Source organism: Mercenaria mercenaria, chromosome 3, assembly GCF_021730395.1.
Source record: "Mercenaria mercenaria strain notata chromosome 3, MADL_Memer_1, whole genome shotgun sequence".
Classification (NCBI taxonomy): Eukaryota; Metazoa; Mollusca; class Bivalvia; order Venerida; family Veneridae; genus Mercenaria; species Mercenaria mercenaria.
The window spans coordinates 13473253-13498564 of NC_069363.1; the positions used below are offsets into that span (position 1 = coordinate 13473253).

The 25312-nt window shown below is 35.7% G+C and overlaps 1 protein-coding gene across 3 annotated transcripts in view; it reads left to right on the forward strand.

The window, feature by feature from the left end:
- LOC123525401 (cAMP-specific 3',5'-cyclic phosphodiesterase 4C-like) overlaps nt 1–25312 on the forward strand; it is an 831602-nt gene that overhangs the window by 145085 nt on the left and 661205 nt on the right. Inside the window, exons 2-3 of one of the 3 annotated variants that reach the window (XM_045304426.2) lie at nt 2078–2923; nt 24903–24926. The exons of 1 other annotated variant lie outside the window; for it this stretch is intronic. In XM_045304426.2, coding sequence (XP_045160361.2) covers nt 2793–2923; nt 24903–24926 — 155 coding nt within the window. In that variant the 5' untranslated portion in view covers nt 2078–2792. The remainder of the gene's footprint in view (nt 1–2077; nt 2924–24902; nt 24927–25312) is intronic. One more of the 3 variants, XM_045304430.2, reaches the window with a different exon arrangement.

Here is a 25312-nt window from a genome sequence, read left to right on the forward strand (position 1 = left end):
GATCTCTGGGAAAATGTTGTACAAGAGTTATGGCCCCAGAATTGGTCAGAATTTCTCCTTGTGAATAATAAACATGGTCATTATTATTAAATGGAACATTCATAAAACTTATAACACATATATAAGGCTGTTTAATGCCAGACAACACTGTGATATTGGATCACAAGAAAATTAATGCAATTAGACAAAAAGAGTTATTCCTGAAATAGTCAAGCAAATGAATACCGTATTATCTTATATGTACTATAATATACTAAGTTTTAAAGAAACTTAAACAAACATAGATTTATAAATGTATAATATTATGGTAACTATAGCACACAGACAAGTTAGGTGAAAGGTCATGATGTACTGAGACTAAGTTTCTTATGTGTTTATTAGTTAAATTTTCTTCTGTACTGCCTGTTATCTCTTGGTGGTTAATCCAGTATCCCAGTTAAAGCAGGTTCACACTTTCATGAGGCATTGTTTTATTAAGCTGCAAGCAGACTACTGTGAAAAATGTTTCCTTTTCTACATGCTGTCTATGTTATATAATGAGATTTAAATAAGTTTCTAAAATTAAAACAGAGAAACTGTGTGTCATTGGAAATGACTTGCATTGTTAGTTTTTAGTAGGTCTGGTGTCTGCTGATCAATGTTGACTCAACAATTGATTACCAGAACTTGTGGCAAATACAGGATAGTCTTTTAATAGACACATGTTTGAAATTATTTTTGTCAGGTTAGATTGTTTATTGTCTTTACTCAGCATTTAGGTGTTTAAAAAGTTTAAAGTCTTCACTTGGTGCCGATTTAAAAAGTCTTAATTCTGATGTTGGATGTCTGTCTTCATTATAGGACTTTTTCATGAAATATTTTATTTTATTAGAAAATCAATGAATAAAAAAGCTACCAGAGTTATTATGCCACTCATGTTATTTCTGAGAGATGACTGTCAGTTAATTAATTAGATATCTAAAATATCTTGATTAATTACAGGCATGCTTAAAAGTCATAAATGCCTGGTGCAGGCTTTATAAACATGCAATGAAAAGTAATGCTTATTGTGTGTAACCAGAGATCTTTTTCAATTCAGCCAAATGTTTTGTTATAATAGTGCAGAAAATTAATGCAATACCATTAAAAAACAATTTGATACATTTTTTTTTTTAATTTTCATCTCCTGCTTAATAATCCAAAGTAATGAGTTTTTCTTTCATCCTGTCTCCACTTCATAGAGGTCCCCAGAAAAATTATTCAGTCCTTACTCAACAGATGATATCCCAGTAGGAGTATTTGAAAAAATAGTTGACATTATACACCTTTATTTGAATATTTAACATATAAACTAGATCCTTGATTGTTATCATGTTTTATGTCTGTAAAATAGTTGCTTGTTGTTATACATCAGGAATAAAATTATGCCGAAGCATTCAGATGACATGGAAATTTGATTTATACCTGATTTATCAAAATTCAAGTTCCAAGAAATCTGTCCCATCTATTCATGGCATCTACCTCTAAGGTTAGATTCAATGTGTCCGTCATCTTTGTATTTCATGTTTTATTTTTTCACGTTCCTAATGATAGTATTAATGTTGGTATGTAGTCTGTGTTCAGACCCTGTGTTTTTTCACAGGGGATAACTTCTGAGGCTATTAAAATTTTGTATAATTATGTCCCTTTTCTTCCGAAAACACTGGATATTAAATCAGAGCCAAGAAAGTTTGGTCAGAATATATAAGAGAAATGATTAAGATTATCTAGTCGGTAGCCAGACTACCTAGCTAAGGTTTCTGATGTGAAGTAGAGTAGTATCACAACTCATCAAGTATTGTCCTTTGGGATTAATTGATTCAGCTTTCATCTTGCCATAAAAAGCATTTATCATAGTTACTATAACACATTCTAGTTCATGTAGCTCTGGTAGGTGCCTTACCCACTGCTGAACTATTACAGTGGCATGAAGGTTCAGATAGGCTGTTAGGTGTAATCTATTTTGTAGTTCTTGTAGATATAAAATATATCAAGTAATGAAGTACTTAGCTGAAGTGTCTGGTTTATATTTAATGCAATATGTTTTTTTAATCTTCAGTTCTGTGAGCACAAAAAAAAATCGAAGACAGAATATTCTGTTGGGTGAAAAAAACAAACTTGTAGTGAAATGCAAATACTCGCTTTTAAACTTTGGGTGTTAATATTTATTATTTGAGCAGTACTGTAGGTAAAAAGTGAAATAAGCACTTCATAATTATGATGAACTGCAAATGGAAGACAGTGTAATGTGGTTATGTAACATTAAACTTGTAGTCATGATGAAATTCTTTAGATGCTATAATGAATGGCCCTATGTCATGCATGGTTAGGTGACTGTAATTGATGTAAGGTATAACAGAAGAGAAAACAAATGAAATTCTTATCTGTATGATGTACAGTGGCCATCTTCCAGTTCACATAGCTAAGTTTTACAGATTCCTGGAGCAATATTATATCTTCAGAAGTGCTTTGGAGTAAACCGTCTTTAAATGCAGCTTGTTTTTTTTTTCGATGGAATTGTAATAGAGACAAGTGGAAGTTATTTTTGATTTTTCATGGAAAGTTTATTTGATAAAAAGTGAAGAGCAGCTGGTTCCCTGGTGGCAGATATAAATACATACTGATGTGGGAAAATTTAATTTGTCAGTATATCTGTAAACTGAATTCTTAGGAGAAAACATTTTTGATAAGCATCAGAAAACATTGGAATAAAGTGTTTGTCAGTGAAATAAGATTAGTTTCCTGTCATTGGCATACAAGCATTGTGATATGCTATGAATTCGGATCCAGTGAGGATTGAAGGGAGAAATATGGAAGCGGAGCGAGGAGATATAGGGGATTTAAAAATGATGCACTTAGCTGCAGTTAGAAACAGATGCCGGCGACATACTCTCGCAAATGTTCGGTAAGTGTGAGCTGTTTAAATTTGCTGACATACATTTGATACAATTAGTATAAGCCAATGTTTAAAGTCTTATAAAATCAGTTATGTCAAAACAACAAACTTACATTTCAAGTTGTTCCATATGTCGAAGAAAAGGGTGTTTGACCTTTTTCACCTGTTTACGGTTAACCATATTTAGCCCAAACATATTATATAATATTTTGTGTTCATTTGGCCTGGTTAGTTCTAAGTACCGGAGCACAAACCTATGAATTGAGAGGCTGTGCGTTTGACCTCAAGTCAGGTGAGACACATGTTCTCTGTGACAATTTGACAGAAGATGAGGTGCCTGATGCCATTGATCTCCACCTCTGATTCATGTGGGGGAAGTTGTCAGTTACTTGTGGAGAAACAAGTCAGTATTGTGCTATTTTTTTAACCAGTCAAATATGCATACATTACACGCTCTGTGCATTCGATATTATAATATTCGGCCCAACTTCGGTGCTATCCATATGTTTTACAGAAAAAAAATTTGGTAAACTGTCTAAATATCATTATTAGTATTGTAAGTGAAAAACACTCATCGATCGTATCTGTGGCTCAGTGGTTACAGCATTTGGCTCGAATGCGGGAAATCGCAGGTTTGAGCCCATTTTAGCGAGCACATTTTTTTATTTTTCATTTTCAATTATTTATATGATTTATATGACTTCGATGACAGCAGTACCCACACCGCGAATGAAACTGAATGATGAATTTAGCTAGTTGTAATTCATATTAATGAAATTTGTAGTCAAGAAATGAACTGTGAAAAAAATACATATAAAAGTATATATATATATAAATCAGAAATTAATGAAATAGATAAAAATGAAAAAAAAATACGTGAAAATACATTGAAGGAAATACTGGATAAAAATGTACATGTACAGAGTGTTTGTTGAAATTTGTGGAAAAAAAACTCAGATACTAAACGGTATTGATCTTACGAACACCAGGTTTCAAGCTATTGACGATGACCACTGAGCTATTGTGATTTGCGTATATACGTATACACGCTTTAAAAAAAAACCATTTTATTTGCTGGTTACTTTCCGTATACTAAACGGAATGTGCCGAAAATCAACCGAAGATTAAAACATTCTATGCACTGCCCATTTAATCAATACGAGGGTTCAACGCAATAAGGGCGTATCTACATAATGTAGATACCCCCTTATTGCGTTGAACCCTCGAATATGCATTTGACAGTTCAATAAAATAGGAGAATACTGGTACAAGATCCTGGAACACTAACTGCTGTTATGTGATTGAAGTACTTAACCACTATATCAAATTAAAATTAGCAATAAACCAAATTAAAACTTTCTAAAATCAGCAGTGCAGAAAAGTTATCTATGTTTGATTTTCCCTTTGCTTCTGCACTCATTATAATTTGCTAAGTGTACAATTTTAGACTCTGAGACATTAAAATCTCCGAAAGTTTACATAGATGTTGTAATGAAACTTTGTATAAGTGTGTTACTTGTGTAATTAATTTGGGCAGTATATGTTTCTATTAAAAAATTAATATCAAACAGCAAATTAAATATTTGGAAATTAAAATTAAAATCAATGTTTAAATTCCACTTTTACACATTAAGGATTTTAAACTTTTTAATATACTCAAGCATTTATGTTAGGCCCAAATTTTTTTGCACTTAGTTTTGCCCTTGTCTGTCCGTCCGTCCGTCCGTCCGTCTATCAAGCTGTCCATCAATCTGTCCAGTTTTGTTTTGTCTCAAGAAAATATTTTATCTAAAATCATCATGCTGTAAAGGATTGTTAATCAGCATGTGAAGTTTTGTTTGGAACTTTGTTCAGTCAGAACAGAGTTATGGTCCTTGACTTAGTCAAAAAATATGCATAGAAGGACCTAAACATTTGTGTCACACTAATCTCAAAAAGTATTTGACCTTGGGTCATGAAATGTTATAGGAATATTATTCAGCATGTGAAGTTGTGAACCTGTTTGTTTTGGGTTTTTTTTGTGGGTTGGGGGGAATTTTTTCACTCAGTCAGACCAGCGTTATGGCCCTTGACTTAGTCAGATAAATGAAAAAAGGGCATAAAAGTTTGTGTTGCATGTATCTCCAAAAATATTTGACCTATGGTCATTAAACATTAAGGAAATATTATTCAGCATGTGAAGTTGTACACCTGAAGTTTTATTTGGGATTTCTCTTCGGTCATCCCAGAGTACTTTCACTTCAATTTGTCAATAAAATGCTTAAAAGGCCTAAATGTTTTTCTAGCAAGTATCTCAGAAAGTGTTTGACATAGGGTCATGACAATGTTAAGCAGCATGTGAAGTTGTGCTTCTTGGCATTTTGTTTGGGATTTCACTGAGTCAAACAGAGTTATGGCCATTGTGTTAGAATGACTGAGAGTTTTTATGCCCCCGAAGGGAGGCATATAGTTTTTGAACCGTCTGTCAGTCTGTCCGCATTTTTCGTGTCCGGTCCATATCTTTGTCATCCATGGATGGATTTTCAAATAACTTGGCATGAATGTGTACTGCAGTAAGACGACGTGTCGCGCGCAAGACCCAGGTCCGTGGCTCAAAGGTCAAGGTCACACTTAGACGTTAAAGGTCATTTTTCATGATAGTGCATTCGTGTCCGGACCATATCTTTGTCATCCATGGATTGATTTTCAAATAACTTAGCGTGAATGTGTACCACAGTAAGACGACGTGTCGCGCGCAAGACCCAGGACCATGGCTCAATGGTCAAAGTCACACTTAGACGTTAAAGGTCATTTTTCATGATAGTGCATTCGTGTCCGGTCCATATCTTTGTCATCCATGGATGGATTTTCAAATAACTTGGCATGAATGTGTACCACAGTAAGAAGACGTGTCGCGCGCAAGACCCAGGTCCGTAGCTCAAAGGTCAAGGTCACACTTAGACGTAAAAGGTCATTTTTCATGATAGTGCATTCGTGTCCGGTCCATATCTTTGTCATCCACGGATGGATTTTCAAATAACTTGGCATGAATGTGTACCACAGTAAGACGACGTGTCGCGCGCAAGACCCAGGTCCGTACCTCAAAGGTCAAGGTAACACTTAGACGTTAAAGGTCATATTTCATGATAGTGCATTGACGGGCGTGTCCGGTCCATATCTTTGTCATTCATGCATGGATTTTAAAATTATTGGGCATGAATGTGTACCACAGTAAGATGACCTGTCGCGGCAAGACCCAAGTCCGTAGCTCAAAAGTCAAGGTCACACTTAGACGTTAAAGGTCATATTTCATGATAGTGCAGTGATGGGCGTGTCCGGTCCATATCTTTGTCATTCATGCATGGATTTTAAAATAACTACGCATGAATGTGTGGCACAGTAAGAGGACGTGTCACGCGCAAGACCCAGGTCCGTAGGTCAAAGGTCCTAAACTCGAACGTCGGCCATAACTATTCATTCAAAGTGCCATCGGGGGCATGTGTCATCCTATGGAGACAGCTCTTGTTTCTTGCTGTTTTGGGAACATAGCCTATACCCCAAAAATTTGGAATTTTGACGCATAAACGTACTGAATTAGGAAATGTTTAGTCCCATAGGATGTGTTTAAGCCCTTTTTCATACACATGTTTCACATGTTTCAAATTGTACAGCCTCTCTAACATATTGCCATTACAAAATTCTCCATAATTTGGTCAATGTTTGTGCAATTTTGATGATTTTTTTTCAGAATGTAGATTGGGAATTTTTGCACTCATTTTGGGAAAAATACAGACTTTTTGGCATTGGGAATATAGCCGAATAATGGCTATAAAAATGACTGCGGAAAAAGCCTGTGACTGTACAGAAATGGTATCAAAGTATGTCCAAAAGTATTTCAGCTAGAGTCTGTTAGCAATTTTGTGTCCGCTCTGTAACTCTTGAACCCCTTGAAGGATTTTGAAGAAACTTGACACAAATGTTCACCACATCAAGAGGATGTGCAGAGCACATGTTTTGGATGGATTGTTTCAAAGTCAAGGTCACACTTTGGGGTCAAAGGTCATATGAGTTTGTTTCGTGTCCGCTCTGTAACTCTTGAACTGCTTGAAGGATTTCAAAGAAACTTGGCACAAATGTACACCACATCAAGATGACATGCAGAGCGCATGTTACGGATGGCTAGCTTCAAGGTCAAGGTCACTCTTAGGGGTCAAAGCTCATATGACTTTGTTTCTTGTGTATATTATTCTGCATTGCGGTGTTCTTGTTTTTATTTGGCAGATCCCTTATTTGTTCACTTACAATATTTTTTTTTAGCTCACCTGAGCCAAAGGCTTATGTTGAGTTTTTGTGACCGCTCAATGTCCATTGTACATCGTGTGTCGTGTGTCGGTCAACATTTTCTAAAAAAATCTTCTTGAAAACCAGAAGAATTACACCAAACTTCACAGGAATGATCCTTGGATGGTCCCCTTTCAAAATTGTTCAAAGATTTTAATTCCATGGAGAACTCTGGTTGCCATGGCAACCAAAAGGAAAAACTTAAAAAATCTTCTTGTCCAAAACCGCAAGGCCTAGAGGCTTGATATTTGGTTTGTGACATCATCTTATGGTCCTCTATCAAGATTGTTCAAATTGTGCCCCTGGGATGAAAAGAGGCCCCGCCCCGGGGGTCCCAAGTTTACATATGTAGAGTAAAAAACTTCAAAAATCTTGTCTAAAACCACAAGACCTAGGCCTTTGATATTTTATATGTAGAATTGCCTTGTGGTCCTGTACCAGATTTGTTCAAATTATGCCCCTGGGGTGAAAAGGGGCCCTGCCCCCCGGGGTGTGTGTGGGGGGGGGGGGGGTCTCAGGTTTTACATAGACTTATATCGGGGAAAAAAAATAAAAAATCTTCTTGCCTGAAACTGCAAGACCTAGGCTTTTGATATTAAGTATGCTGCCTTTCCTAGTGTTTCTCTGCAAAAATTGTTTAAATTTTGTCCCTAGAGTGAAAAGAGGCCCTGCCCTGTGGGTACCAAGTTTAACATAGACTTATATAGGAAAAAAAATAAAGATCTTTTTGTCTGAAAGTTCAAGGCCTAGGACTTTGATATTTGGTATGTAGCATTGCCTGGTGGATCTCAGACAAGTTTGTTCAAATTATGCCCCTTGGGTGAAAAGAGGCCCCGCTCTGGGGGTCACTTGTTATAATTATGAGTTATACTGGAAAAAATACTTCAAAAATTGTCAGATCATATTTCCTAGACTGTTTAATTATAATTACCTGATGACCCCAAGTGATTAGGGCGCACTTCTACTGACTACTTTCTGTTTAGTCATCTGATTTGTTGGAAAAATAATGACTGTTTTTGTATCATCGCTTAGCGGTGTGTCCTTGTTTGCTTGGCAATTTTATGTTTATCAGCTTTTCTCCTAAAACTATAAGTATGTTTTGAAACTGAATATTGCTTCCACATCAGTGACCTGTTAGCAGAACATAACTCATCTGCTTTTTGAAAGATTTAAGCCCTTTTGTATCTTAGATCCTATCAAATTTGTTAAGATTTTATGTCAGGTAACTTTTCTCCCAAAACTAAAAGCTTAATTCTTACTTGGAAACATGCTTTAAGTTATAGGACTTGTACATCAGAACATAACTCCTCTTGCTTTTGCAAATTATTGCCCTTTGGATAGAAAAATGCAGTCTTGGTTCAAGTTTTATGTTAGGTAACTTTATCCTAAACTACAAGCTTTGTTTTAAAATTGACACTTGTTCCTTACCAGCTACTGTTCACAAAACTTTACTCCATCCTGGTTTCTGCAGATTTTGGGCGCTCATTTTTGACTTAATAGAAAATTCAATTTCTGTGTTAAGCTTTTTGTTTAGTGACTTTTTCTCTTACAACAAAGTATTTGCCTTGAAACTGCACACCTTGTCACCATTAACTGACCTGTAATGCAGGCAAAAAATAATCATCCTTTTTTTGCAAATTATAGCCTAGGACTTAGAATCATTTCTGGTATGAGTATTATGTTTCAATATACTTTTTCAAAACTATCAGCAGCTTGTAAAACCCGTTGTCACTCATATTATGGTACTACTGGAAAAAAACTCAAAACTTTCAGCTCTTTTGCAGAAGATGCCTTTTTAAACTTACACTGAGTAGACCCAATCAGATTGAGCTCACGACCCTCAGCTGTTTCTTTTTAAGATACAGCCTTGAAATTTGGATGACATGCACAGTTTTGCACACCGATCTTAAAACTGACTTTCAATGACCTTGAATTTGACCTACTGACCTACATTCTTAATATTTTAGCATCAGTTTGACATTTGAAATATGTAGCTCATATTACTCAGGTGAGCGATTCAGGGTCATCATGACCCTCTTGTTAATAATTATTTTGTTTTATGAGGTTTCATTAAAAAACAAAGTAGAATTATAGGAGGAAAGGAAAATAAAGTAAAATGGATAATGTTTCTTTTTCTTTAATTTTGACACTTTATCATTAGAAAATATAGATTTGCTCCTGTTGGCATGGGAAATGGTAATTGTTTCATGGTTTGAAGAGGCAAAAACCTGGCAAAAGGGAGTTAGGTGGTTATGAGTGATACCCTTGCCTTCTAGCAGATAATGCACTAACAATTGTTTCAGGTTAAAATACATTACTACAACAAAGTGGGAAAATTTATTAGGGTTTTAGGGAAATTTAAATGAAAGAAATATGAAAATAACAACTTTGAAATAAGGATGGCTGCCAAAATAATGATGATATAAAATACCACCAAAACAGAAAAAATAGCTATGGAAAATATAGAAAAAATATCACAAATTCAATGTTTTGGACAATTTTGACTAGAATATCTTTTAAAAATAGATTAAAACACTCGCAGTTGGTATCTCTTGTGAAAAAAATTAATTTAGTACATGTATGTATCAGTTTTTATATACGCTGACTTTTTGTCCTTTTGTCTTTTATCCTTTTTCATGAAATTTTGGCACTAATCGAATGTTTTTATGTACATGTACAATGATTCCCATTTAGTACATATTTGATGGATCTTGGAAAAGACATGGTATAGTTAGTTATCTTGGAATAATGCTAAATTATATGTGATAGAATATACTAATTGCTGATGGTAGACTTGATTTGAGGACCATAATGATAGAGACCAGAAATGTTTCCTCCCTATCTTTATATCATAATTGAAGAAAAAGACACAATGAATTGTCTTGATGGCAATGTCTTGAACAATTGTACTGTGACTTAAAGGTGGCCAGTCCCATTTGAGCAACATTTTATGACATTTTTCAGTTTTCATATATTCTGTTATACCGTGTTCAGACTACGTTTTTAATCCTATATTAACTTGGGTTTATTTTTTAAACTCGTTTGCGTCCACACTATATGTGGTGTAAAACATGAATTATATAAAGGTCAAGTGGTTTCTGTAATGTAGCATTAAAACTACCTCGGTAGGTGGTTTTAATACTATATTAAAAAGTAATACTACATTATTTTACAAGTGTGAACGCAAATGTGAGTTATAACTGGTTTTACAATGCCAAATCCACAGATCTTACCTTTTGGCTGAAGAATACCATGTGTTTCTCTTTTGTATCTAACAATTGATGCTATGGCTGGCAAAAGTAGTTGGAGTGTTGATGAAACAAAAACATTAAATTGTGATATGGAGTCATGCTGATGCTCAAAATGGACTATAGATGGAAAGAACAGAAATTCTAAGATAAACACAGAAGTTTAAACATTGATGACTTCTTCTTGTTTCTGTTAGCCTTCTTCTTTGTAACCTTTTTTGCTTATTGCAAAATATTTGTTTACTTTCAACATTGCATGTATATATTTAAACCACATTTCTTTGCCTAGTGTAACTAGATTATTATGTCTCCCCCAGGAGACATATTGTTTTTGCCCTGTCCGTCCGTCCGTCCGTCCGTACGTCACACTTCATTTCCGAGCAATAACTGGAGAACCATTTGACCTAGAACCTTCAAACTTCATAGGGTTGTAGGCCTGCTGGAGTAGAAGACCCCTATTGTTTTTGAGGTCACTCCGTCAAAGGTCAAGGTCACAGGGGCCTGAACATTGAAAACCATTTCCGATCAATAACTAGAGAACCACTTGACCCAGAATGTTGAAACTTCATAGGATGATTGATCATGAAGAGTAGATGACCCCTATTGATTTTGGGGTCACTCTGTCAAAGGTCAAGGTCACAGGGGCCTGAACATGGAAAACCATTTCCAATCAATAACTGGAGAACCACTTGACCCAGAATGTTGAAACTTCATAGGATGATTGGTCATAAAGAGTAGATGACCCCTATTGATTTTGGGGTCACTCTGTCAAAGGTCAAGGTCAGAGGGGCCTGAACATGGAAAACCATTTCCGATCTATAACTAGAGAACCACTTGACCCAGAATGTTGAAACTTTAAAGGATGATTGTACATGCAAAGTAGATGACCCCTATTGATTTTTGGGGTCACTACATTAAAGGTCAAGGTCACAGGGGCCTGAACATTGAAAACCATTTCCGATCAGTGACTTGAGAACCACTTGACCCAGAATGTTGAAACTTAATGGGATGATTGGTCATGAAGAGTAGATGACCCCTATTGATTTTGGGGTCACTCCGTCAAAGGTCAAGGTCACAGGGGCCTGAGCATTGAAAACCATTTCCGATCAATAACTGGAGAACCACTTGACCAAGAATGTTGAAACTTCATAGGATGATTGGTCATGAAGAGTAGATGACCCCTATTGATTTTGGGGTCATTCCGTCAAAGGTCAAGCTCACAGGGGCCTGATCATGGAAAACCATTTCCGATCAATAACTGGAGAACCACTTGACCCAGAATGTTGAAACTTCATAGGATGATTGGTCATAAAGAGTTGATGACCCCTATTGATTTTGGGGTCACTCTGTCGAAGGTCAAGGTCACAGGGGCCTGAACATGGAAAACCATTTCCGATCAATAACTAGAGAACCACTTGACCCAGAATGTTGAAACTTCATAGGATGATTGTACATGCAAAGTAGATGACCCCTATCAATTTTGGGGTCACTCCATTAAAGGTCAAGTCCAGGGCCTGACATTGAAAACCATTCGGTCAGTAACTTGAGAACCACTTGACCCAGAATGTGAAACTAATTGATGATTGGTCATGCAGAGTAGATGACCCTAACGATTTGGGTCACTCTGTGAAAGGTCAGTCACAGGGCCTCAACATGAAAACCATTTCCGGTCAATAACTTGAGAACACTTGACCCAGAATGATGAAACTTCATAGGATGATTGGTCATGCAAAGTAGATGAACCCAAACAATTTAAGGGTCACTCTATTAAAGGTCAAGACCATGGGGGCCTGAACATGGAAAACCATTTCCAATCAATAACTTGAGAACCTCTCGACCCAGAATGTTGAAACTTCATAGGATGATTGTTCATGCAGAGTAAATGACCCCTATTGTTTTTGGGGTCACTCCATTAAAGGTCAAGGTCACAGGGGCCTGAACATTGATAACCAGTTCTGATCAATAACTTGAGAACCACTTGACCCAGAATGTTAAAACTTCATAGGATGAATGAACATGCAGAGTAGATGACCCCTATTGATTTTGGGGTCATTCTATTAAAGGTCAAGGTCACAGTGGCCTGTTCATGTAAAATATTTTTTTTGGAAATAACTTGAGAACCACTTGACCTACAATGTTGAAACTTAATAGGATGATTGGACATGCAGAGTAGATGACCCCTATTTATTTTGAGGTCACTTGATCAAAGGTCAAGGTCACAGGAGCCTGAACAGTGACTTTAGAACCACTAGGCTAAGAGTGTTGAAATTTAGCGGGATGACTGGACATGCCAAGTAGATGATCCCTATTGCAGCCAACCATCAGTGTCTCTTTGACTTTCGCTCCTGACCCCTATTGACTTCTTGCCTATAGGACTTTGCATTGGGGGAGACATGCGCTTTTTTACAAAAGCATTTTCTAGTATTTTGATGGGTTTTAAATGTCAAATACCAATTATAGCCAATTAGTGCCTGATAAAAATAAAACCAATCCGCTAGTCTGAACACGGTATTCGAGATTTATTTAAGGAACAAAAAGACCAATTACATAGAGTTAGATCCCAACTGGAAATGTATATATTTTATTACTTTTCATGAAATTTTGTAATTACCTCCCTTCAGTGTAAAAGTATTTAAACAGAAGATAATTTCTTCAGATTTCAATATAATTTCTAGTGACACATTTCCATTTGTTTCATATATTGGTATTTTTCAACTGCCTGAAACAAAAAGTAAGTGTGTATAGCTTTGGAATTCATCTATTTTCAATCTATCTTGGCTGCGCAACTGAGATAGGCAAAGGGAGGTAATAATAATTTTAATAACTTGCATTTCTTTTGAATTTTGTTACTTGTCAATGCAAATCTTTGACAAAATTAACATTTATATTATTTCTTAGGCAAAATGTGTTTATTAAATTTATACTCCTGCTAAAATAATGCTATCTTCGTTGGGCAACCAGGACAGGAAAATCAAATTTTAAAAACACTTCCAGTGAAAATCTAACATGTATTATTGTAAATGATTAGTTGTGAAAGTTTTGAACAAATCTATGGGTTGACCAAAATCTGATTAACCACCTTTAAAAAGCTTATCTTAATTAATTAAATTGGCATCTCTGTTATTGGCCCTTATCAGTACATCTGTTTGGAAATGATGCATTTCACTCTTATAGAATTCAGCTCAAATGGAAAAACATAACCATGATTTATTGGACATTGTTTGAAATTGGATAGTGACAGGAAGTTGTCTGTAAAACATCAGAATTTTAGTATCTTGGATGGTCCATTAGTTATACACTATCTGATTGTACCATCAATTAGTTTCATAGTTTCTTTTTCCCATTTGAACAGTTATCTAGGGCTCATTGTCCATGATACAAGTATCAATTTTATTACACCATTTAGATGTTATATGTAGATTATTTTCCATGCAAAATTTCCAGATTTTCCTATAGAACAGTTTCAATAATCTAAGGTTCTTGTTCCATCTAGTTGTATCAGTTATCTTGGGTCTTGTCCAGTGTTTAAAGTAATACAGATTCTTTTCCACACATCAGTCAAGGCTTGGGTCCCATCAAGTAAGCTATACAGATATTTTTTATACAGCAGATTTTTTCTTCCATTTATTTAAATGTTACAGAGATTGTCCCAAAGCAGTGACATTGCATCAGTGATGTAGATTTTGCTATCACCTGTACTATAGCAGTTTTACACCTTATTTTTCTAAAAAAACATTTGTATATGACAACAGTTGTGAGGATTTTCTTCCCTATAACACTGTTTTTTATGCCAACACCCTACCTCAGCCCCACTCCCCTTCAAGAAGGGTGGGTATATTGCTTTGCTGAAAGTCTCTTGTCAGTCCATTGGTAGGTAGACAATTTTGTTTTTGATAAATGTAATTGGTGAATGCTTGGTCAGGCAATTGTAAAACTTTATGTGTTAATTGCCTGTGGTCAGTAGATAGCCCCTATCATTTTGGGGTCCATCAGGTCAAAGGTGATCCCTATTGCAACCAACCATCAGTGTCTCTTTGACTTTTGCTCTTGTCACCTATAGACTTCTTGCATATATGACTATGCATTTTGGGGGAGACATGCGCTTTATTACAAAAGCATCTTCTAGTTTCATAGAATGGTTGCCTCAACTTGCCTGTAGTCAGTAGATATTTCCTATGGCTTTTGGGGTCAGTAGATCAAAGGTCATAGTAAATGACTTTAAGACTGAAACTAGTTTCAGCTCAATATTAACTGAAGAATGCTCCATAGAATGCTTGCCTGTGGTCAATAGATATCTCCTATAGTTTTTGGGATCAGTAAGTCAGTTGTCACTGTGACCTTGACCTATAACCGACTGGCCCTAAACTAAACTGATTTAAGGTTTGCATGCAACAATCCAGTTGTTTCTCAGTAACAACTGTATTTGATTGAAGCTTCACAAAATGCTCCGCAGTCATTAAACCAACTGAAATAACCAAGTTTGAATTTAATTCAAATATGACCCACAGTTTTCAACTTAGAAAAATTTGGTTAAAATTTTATGTACAGCCATCAAATTGTATCTTAGTAACAACTGAATCTACAATGCTTCCCAGTCATTAAATCTTAACTGAAATAACCATGTTAGGTAAGCTTTTATTAGGCTTATAAATTTAAATTTTTATCTAGGTTCTTTCCCAATATAGCAGTTATACAGACACTAAGAGATCTATAGGACTCATAATTCATACACCAATTAACATATTATACTTTCCTTTTTACATAATGGCAGTTAAAGGGCTTTTCTGCATAAATCCTGTGGATTATGTTACATACATGAACTCTGCCAGCCAGTACTGCAAGTAAACACAATACAAACTATTGTTCTATACATAGAATAATAGGCCATAAACCTCACTTTAGTTGAGCACTTCCATGCGGGTAGCCAAGAGGAATGAATTCAGTAACAAGCCATTAAAGTGTCTACCACAGTGCATGCACAGCTTTTAATATATATCATTATGCAAGCATGATTGTTTTCAAAAAGAAATGTTATTGGACTGTTGTGAAAGACACATGACTATATTGCAGTAAAAGTTTTTTAGCTTGGTCTGTATGACAGAATACTTATGTAAGTAAATGGCTCAAAGGGACTTACTTATAATGGCACTGGTCCTCCATCAGCCTGTTTACAATTTTCTACATAATTAAAGAGTGCTTTGACATGCAATCTTAAAAGTTGATAGACAAACTGTTCATAAGGAATGGGTGACCCCTATTGATTTTAAGGTCAGTGGGTACAGAAACAGTTTGTACAGCAACTGTTTCCACTCATTATCTTGAGAATGCTTGTTACCTACAATCCTGAATTTTGGCAGGCATGTTGCCATGCACATTGAATGGTCCCTAATAATTTTTAGGTCACTGGATCAGGTCAAGGTCACAGCAACCATACAAAAATACATACATCACTGATCTTGTTTAATTTTTAGCTCACCTGTCACATAGTGACAAGGTGAGCTTTTGTGATCACCCTTCGTCCGTCGTCCGTTGTCCGTCGTCAGTCCGTGCGTCCGTCAACAATTTCATGTCTGCACGATAGAGGTTTCATTTATGATTTTATTTTAACCAAACTTGCACACAACTTGTATCACCATGAGATCTCGGTTCCTTTCTTGAACTGGCTAGTTCCCATTATGGGTTCCAGAGTTATGGCCCCTGAAAGAGCCAAAATTAGCTATTTTGACCTTGTCTGCACAATAGCAGCTTCATTTATGATTTGAATTTAATCAAACTTACACAAAACTTGTGTCACCATAAGATCTTGGTTCCTTTCTTGAACCAGCCAGATCCCATTATGGGTTCCAGAGTTATGGGCTCTGAAAGGGCCAAAATTAGCTATTTTAACCTTGTCTGCACAATAGCAGCTTCATTTATGATTTTATTTTAACCAAACATGCACACAACTTGTATCACTATAAGATCTTGGTTCTTTTCTTGAACTGGTGAAATTCCATTATGAGTTCCAGAGTTATGGCCCCTGAAAGGGCCAGAATTAGCTATTTTGATCTTGTCTGCACAAAAGCAGCTTCATTTATGATTTGAATTAAATCAAACTTGCACAAAACTTGTGTCACCATAAGATCTCGGTTCCTTTTTTAAACTGGCCAGATCCCTTAATGGGTTCCAGAGTTATGGCCCCTGAAAGGGCCAAAATTAGCTATTTTGACCTTGTCTGCACAATAGCAGCTTCATTTATGATTTGATTTTAACCAAACTTGCACACAACTTGTATTACCACAAGATCTTGGTTCCTTTCTTGAACTGGCCAGATTCCATCATGGGTTCCAGAGTTATGGCCCCTTAAAGGTCCAAAATTGGCTATTTTGGCTTTTGCAGCCATATAGATACTTCATTTATGGTTTTATTTGATACAAACTTCCAAAATATCTTCAACTACAATAAATCTTGGATTCCATGACAAATCAGATCCAATCGTAGGTTCCAGAGTTATTTTATATCTGATTACCTCCCCTGATTGTAATCAAAATGGATTTATATCAGTAAGTACTTATAGGACTTATTTGAAATTTCATTACTGTCATTAGTTGGACTGAGCCAATCAGGGTAGATAACTATGGACTGATTTTATGTCAAATTACCTCCCTTTATTTCAAATTAAAATGGGTATATCTCCGTAACTAATGAAGATACTGATCTGAAATTTCATTTATGTCAACAGATTTATTTGGCAGATCCTTCTTTTGTTCACTTACAATAATTTTTTGTTTTAATTACTTCCCTTTTACGTTACTATAAATAGCTTATTTTTAGTAACTTTTTTATTATTGGCCTTAGGGAAAAACCGAGACCACTTTTCTGTGGTACAACATGGATGGTACCTCCAATTTTTAGGTGTATTTTGACATATCTGTACCTAGTAAGAATTTTTTTTCTTTTTGGTTAAGTTTCTTCTCTTTGTTGTTCCTGTCCTTTGTGGACTTAGATATTTTTTCTGAGGACCTTCTTGTCCTCAAGTGCAATGATAACAGGTGAGCGATATAGGGCCATCATGGCTCTCTTGTTAGGTTTCTTAGTCAAAGGTCATGGTTACTATTATGCTAAGCTGTCAGTAAGACAGTCGATCTCTCCATGTCTACTGAATCCCTCAAGTGTTTTATTTCACATCACCAACCTCAGATTAATATCGCTCTGCACAGAGGTACACTTGTTGAAGGACTCTTAGTTCTGTGATAGAATCCATTGCAGTCTGGTTGTGTTCTCTACAAATTGAACATTTTAGCATGTAATTGATCTAAAACTGCTTTAAGATAGAAGTTAATTTAGTTACTACAGACACTTTATCCAATTAATTATTTATTTCATTTCTTTGTACCAATTAAAACAAAAGCAATAACAGCTGGAGTTCAGTTTAATCCCATATTTAAAATGTCATTTCATTAGATTGGAACAGTTAAATTGAATTGTAAGGCCAATAAAATAAATATTTTCTGCAGCCTTGTATTAGATTATTTTTTGAAGTGTGGCTGCTTATAACTCAGTAGGGAGAGCACAAATCTTCAAATCATGAGGCCATGAGTTCGATTATGAGGTGAGATGTATGTTATCTGTGATGATTTGATAAAAGAGGAATTGTGTCTCCTGATGTCATGGTTAACCATCTTCATTGCATGCTTGAATATGATCAACTCAAGTCTGATCAAGGGAGCATTCACCAAATTATGGTGGTTTTAAACTTCATCATTCATCATTGCAGGTGAAATGTTTGGTTAAGGAACATAGAATGATAGATTAATGAAAAGCATTGAATGACAAATTTTTTTTTGTGATTGTTCATTCAGAACTTATTTTGAATGTGAGAAAATAAAAGTAAATTCTGAGATTTTAGTTAAGACAATGTACAATTACATTTAGCAGGTAACATGTAAAAAGACTTGTCTGATCGAAAGTAGAATTATGTTTATTGTCTTGTAAAGAATTGGCAGTAAAAAAGAAAAAAAGCTGGAATGGGGGATTTGTTAAATTGTTGTGTGATGTATTTACTGGCAAGTTTCTGGCAATTTTCTCCCTTTCCCTCAGTGTAACTGTCTTAGTTGATACATTGTGTTGCTGGAACTGGGATATAACCTACTAAGCAACAGAATGCCCGAAATAACTCTTGGCACATCCTGAATGAGTTTTATTTCATTCCAAAAAGCAAAAACACATGTTAACTTATTTTATTGGCAATGTCTTTAGAGAGAACTGAAATAGTTAAGGCATTGTGATGTCTTATTAGTGTAAGAAATAATCAGGCAGGTATTACATATGGGGTCCTTAATCCTGTCTTGGCAATTTATCTCTTTATATTTTCATTTAAAGAAAATGTCAGTTCCTATCTGAAGTAATAAGCTGTGGTAGGACAGAAATATCAGTTGACAACTGCAGATATTACCTGCATAAATATTGATATTTTATCATCTGTCAAAAGATATTACATTTAGTGTTTTCTTGGCTGTTGTTGGTTTTATTGATAAACATTGCAATATTTGTTACTTAACATGTTGATGCAAATAGCTTTTCATAGAATTTGCAGGTAGGTTTATTTTTTAAAATGTCCATGTATATAATTATATGTATAAAAGACAGTCATCAGAAATAATTGATACATTTTCTTACCATTCATTTCTGTTTATATTCTGCCCCTTCTTTGCAAGAAATGCTAATTTTGCAAGAGATTGTTTTTGTCCAGGTGAATGTTGTATGTCTGATAAATAAATCTTCCTCCTACACAAATCATTTTTCAGAAGAAACTTTATTACATCTGCTGCCAAGATCAATGAAAGTTTGATCCAGGATTTGTGGAAAATCTTATCAAATTTCTGTATTTTTTAGATAATTAACTATGATAAGCTTAATTAGCCAATATTTCAGGTTTAGACATTGATGGAAAAGTTTTATTGGAATAGCAATCAAAATTGAGATAAATTGTTATAGAAAATATAATTTTTATTTGAATCTAAAATTTAAACTCGACTCTCTACACTGCACTGTTTATTTTTAGCTCATCTGATTTTTTGAGAAAAAAGGACGAGTTATTGTCATCACTTGATCGGCGTCCGCGTTGGAGTGGGCGTTGGAATCGGCATTGGCTTTGCCTGGTTAAGTTTTATGTTTAGGTCAGCTTTTCTCCTAAACTATCAAAGCTATTGCTTTAAAACTTGCAACACCTGTTCACCATCAATAGCTGACTCTGTACAGCAAGAAACATAACTCCATCCTGCTTTTTGCAAGAATTATGGCCCTTTGGACTTAGAAAATATCAGATTTCTTGGTTAAGTTTTGCGTTTAGGTCAACTTTTCTCCTTAACGGTCTAAGCTATTGCTTTTTAAACTTGGAGCAGTTATTTGCCATTAAAAGCTGACTCTGCACAGCATGTACGTAACTCTACATTGCTGTTTGCAAGAATTATGGCCCCTTTTGGACTTAGAAAATCAGATTTCTTTGTTAAGTTTTGTGTTTAGGTCAGTTTTTCTCCTAAACTATCTAAGCTATTGCTTTAAAACTTGCAACACTTGTTCACCATCAAAAGCTGACTCTGTACTGCAAGATACATAACTCCATCCTGCGTTTTGCAAGAATTATGGCCCCTTTTGGACTTAGAAAATATTATACAGAGACAAAAAAATCAGATGATCGTCTGTACCCACAAGGCAGTGCTCTTGTTATGCCCTGGATATATCACTATCCATGTTCTTGTTATTTTGTCCATCTATGTCTCAACGTATTCTGTCCATCCATCCGTCACACTTCATTTCCAATCAATAACTGGAGAACCATTTGACCTAGAACCTTCAAACTTCATAAGATGGTAGGGCTGCTGGAGTAGATGACCCCTATTATTTTTTGGGTCACTCGATCAAAGGTCAAGGTCATGGGCCTGAACATTGAAATCCATTTCTGATCAATAACTTGAGAACCACTTGACCCAGAATGTTGAAACTTCATAGGATGATTGGTCATGCAGAGTAGATGACCCCTATTGATTTTGGAGTCACTCTGTTAAAGGTCAAGGTCACTGGGGCCTGAACATTGAAAACCATTTCCGATCAATAACTTGAGAACCACTTGGCCCAGAATGTTGAAACTTCATAGGATGATTAGTCATGCAAAGAAAATGGCCCGTATTGATTTTGGGGTCACTCTATTAAAGGTCAATGTCACAGGGGCCTGAACATGGAAAACCTTATCCGGTCAGTAACTTGAGAACCACTTAACCCAGAATGTTGAAACTTCATAGGATGATTGGTCATGCAGAGTAGATGACCAGTATTGATTTTGGGGTCACTCTGTTAAAGGTCAAGGTCACAGGGGCCAGAACAGCCGTTTTCACCCAATAACTTGAGAACCACTTGACCCAGAATGTTAAAACTTCATAGGATGATTGGACATGCAGAGTAAATGACCCCAATTGATTTTGGGGTCACTCTATTAAAGGTCAAGGTCGCAGGGGCCTGAACATGGAAAACCATTCTGTTCAGTAAAATGAGAACCACATGACCCAGAATGTTGAAACTTCATAGGATGATTGAACATGCACATTAGATGACCCCAATTGATTTTTGGGTCACTCTATTAGAGGTCAAGGCCACAGAGGCCTGGTCATGTAAAATCATTTCCAGCAGTAACTTGAGAACCACTTAACCCAGAATGTTGAAACTTCATAGGATGATTGGACATATAGAGTAGATGACCTCTATTGATTTTGGGGTCAGTGTATTAAAGGTTAAGGTTACAGCAGACAGAAAATGGAAATCCATTTTTGGTCAATAACTTGAGAACCATTTCACATAGAACCTTCAAACTTCATAGGGGGATAGGACTTACAGAGTAGTTGCATGGCCCTGATTATTTTTGGGGTCATTCCATCAAAGGTCAAAGTCACAGGGGGCTGAACATAGAAAACTTTTTCCAATCAATAACTTGAGAACCACTTGACCCAGAATGTTGAAACTTACTGGGATGACTGGACATGCCAAGTAGATGATCCCTAGCCAGCCATCAGTGTCTCATTTACTTTCGCTCCTGTCTTCTATTGACTTCTTGCCTATATGACTATCCACTGGGGCAGACATGGGCTTTTTTACAAAAGCATCTTCTAGTTACTTCTAAATCGTTCAAGTGATTCCAATGAAACTTGACATAAATGTTAAGCATAAAGAGAAGGGGTCACTGGGTCACAGGCAGGGGCACACCACTCATTAAAATCTTTTGTCCCTTGAACTATATCTTTTTGGAGATGTAATTTTCCTAAAGAATGAGCTAAGTATTTAATACATTTTGTGCATATTATTGTTCTTCCATTTTGGTGTAGGTAATCAGTTCAGACACATTTATATCGTCTGCCTTGATATTCAGCCGGACTCGGTATTGAACATTTCCCATAATTGTGCTGCCCTAGTGACCAGCCATTGTTGCTTTTCAGAAATATTGGCTTCTCCTTAGCCTTTTTAATCATATTGATAAAACTTTTAATTTACAACAAATTCTACAGACTAATCTCACTCAGTTTTAAGAAATTTAATTTTAGTAAGAAACTTAAAAGAACGATCACAGTGTTAAATAAAAGCTGCAGTTTATCAGACTGTATTGTTTTATTCTACAGACAGATTGCAATTAAGATATAACAGTGTCTGTTTTGTTGTATCAGTGCTGTTGATAAGACTTAACCAGCATTATACTGGTGTCTGTTGAAAATAATGAAAGATTCTTTTGCAGTGTGTAATTATTTGCTTCTAAATTCTGGTTAAAAGTGCTTGTTACATCTGATCATGTCAATAATGTATTGTCATGATGTAACAGGCATTTGTTTTCTATTCCTTTTACATTACTTGTAGCCTACGATAGTATGTTGCTTCCCATCCTGTTTTCAGCTAGATTTTCTTTTATACTTTGTTTCATTGTCATTCTTTTGCTCCCTCACATAGTCTTATATGATATTACATCCAGTTGTTTATTTTGTTTCCCTTTATCATGTTACATTATTTACTGGTCTCCATGGCAGAGTGGTGAAGGTCACCTGCCCTTCACCGCTCCTGCCTTGGAGTGTAGATTGATCTTACGTGAGGAAGCAGTCCATTTACTGCAAATCCGGTATTATTCGCGGTGTTTTGATTTTCGCTATTTTTCGCGAATCGGGTGCATCGCAAATTCATAACTCCATGTAAATTTCCTTCCTTAACATACAGCCATATCCAAAAGAAATGTCCGAAATACGGTTAAGTTCAGCAATGAATACTAGCGGCCTGTACACGATGTTTATTAAATGAATTTTAATTGGTTTCAATATATCATGAATAAATATAATAAAAATCCTCGAAACAACATTTCATGTAGAATATACTGCTTAAAGACAGAATTAAATGCTAAGGTCTAGAGGTTGGAATATTTCATGAAGCTGGCAGGGATGTATATAACTTGATAACTTTGTTTTTAACAGGTTAGGGAGAGCATCTCCCTGATACACTTGGTATGTGTCAAACAAGCCCGAGGGGATGATCCATTTCATCATTTATCTTCTCGACAGACCTGATTTCTGTTTACACATTTTGTTTCGATAACAATAGGGATTAGCGGACAATTTATCACACCATTGTATTATATACTTATACGTTACAATTATTTATGAAATGACTGTAATGGCGTGGTCACACTACACGTAGTTAATCGTAGTAAGGAATGATCGTAGTTGATTGTAGTTGATCGTACTAAGCTTAGTTACACGTAGATAATCGTGGTCAAACGTAGTAATGATCGTAGTTCGAACTTATGATTTGTCCGTAGTAAGCAAATAATTTTTCGACATGTTCAAAATCTGACTACGATTAACTACGATGTTTTGACCCTACTGCGACCATAGTTTGAACGTAGTTGATCTTAGTTAAACGTACTTGATCGTACTTAACAGTAGTGTGTATCGTTTTTGATCGTAGTACAAGTACAAACATGATATGAAACGAGAGCCGATTACACAAAAACTTTACTGTTATATAAATTAATTTCAATTCTAGTATGATAATATCGCTAATTATAAATACTTAAAAACTAAATAGAATTGTTTTCGGTATTCATGCGAAATGAACAACAGATTTGGATCGGCAAATATATGTACATGAATCGCGCTAGCAATCAACTGTGCATTTACCATGAAGACCGGGAAAATCCATTTTATATATTGCATTTAAATTATATTTTCTTTGCATTAGTTAGCAAATCTGTGGTATAAATTGCGCATTTTTATGCATTTTACTTTTAAATTCAGTTTTTCGGCCATTCTGTTTTATAACATCGTTTTTTCCTAGGCGGCATACTGAAGCTTAAATGATGCTGTCTCGTCAACTTCCTAGAGCAAAATGACTGTAGCTTTCCCGTCCTGCGCAGGCGCAACCACAACGCTTTTCCGTAGCTCAACATAGTTGATCGTAATTTGTCGTAGTTGTTCGTACTTCGATCGTAGTATATACGTAGTGTAACGTAGTAACTCGTGGTTAGACGTAGTGATACCCTAGTTAACCCTACCTGATTTACTCGTAGCTGAACGTAGTTGTTCGTACTTACACCTTCTTCAACGTACTAAGACTTTCCATATTTCATATTTTAAACCTAGTTCGAGCGTACTTCAACCCAGTTGATCGTAGTATTACTACGACAAACTATGTTTAAAATGAACTACGACCAACTACGTGCGTGAACGTAAATGTGACCATTGCTTAACAAACTTTGACCATTTTACCAGCTATTAAATGTAATAAGAATAATCGCCTTTAAATTGAATAAAGGATTATTTTCATTCAATTGCAGTTGAACAAAAGCAATTTGCTTGAATAAAGTAAACAATTACTAATACCAAATAACCATTACCGACCAAGTGTAAGTCTTTGGCGTGCATAAATGCGGTACATCGGAAGAATAGGAATTAATGTTACCACGACTTCCGGAATTGGAATTTCGCCTAAATAAGATTAGAACCTTCACGAATTTAAATTTCTGACCCTCCCGTCGCAAATTCGTAAATCTGCGAAATAATTCAGGGTGGGGGAATTCGCGAAATAAAGATCACGCGAATATAACGTGATTTACAGTAGTTTATGGAAGGTTGTTGGTTCAGTCTGGATGCCTGCCCGAGTTTGAAATAATGCCCGGAGTGGCATCTGGGATGGACCTTCCTCCACTGTCATATGCTAATTGAAAGTCACCTGATAAGTTTTATGCATGATAATTCTGTTGCATCCCTTCCTATTTAACCCATGTAACTTTAATGCATGAAAATCCACTTTTAGCTCTTCCTCTTCAACCCATGTAACATAGATGCATGATAATTATGTTATACATTCCTAGTTAGATTGTCTTCTGTTAATACCTCTTGATTTATTCCTTTCAGAGAACCTGTAAGGGTTTATATAGGGTGAGTTTGTTTTCCATTTTACCTCTAACATGTATGCTTAGAACTTTTGTATCTGGGTTCTTCTTTCACTGTAAACAGAATACTAAACATAAATGTATTTTCTGACATAGGATCTCAGTTGATACAAGTTTTGTCCCAGTCTTAAGATGTATCAAGGATTGAAATAAACAAAACATTTGAAATATATAGTGCTTGTGTTGGTTTCAATCAAACAACAAATATTTTTTCATAGTGCAGTGTTCATTCTAGGCCGTGCCATGGGGCCATTGGCGCGTATTTTACCATATTGGCACATAAATGTTTTCCGTATAGCGTCCATCGGGCGCACACCTTTTCAGAAAACAAAATATTCAATCCGTTTATGATTAGACTTATCAAGCGCCGAC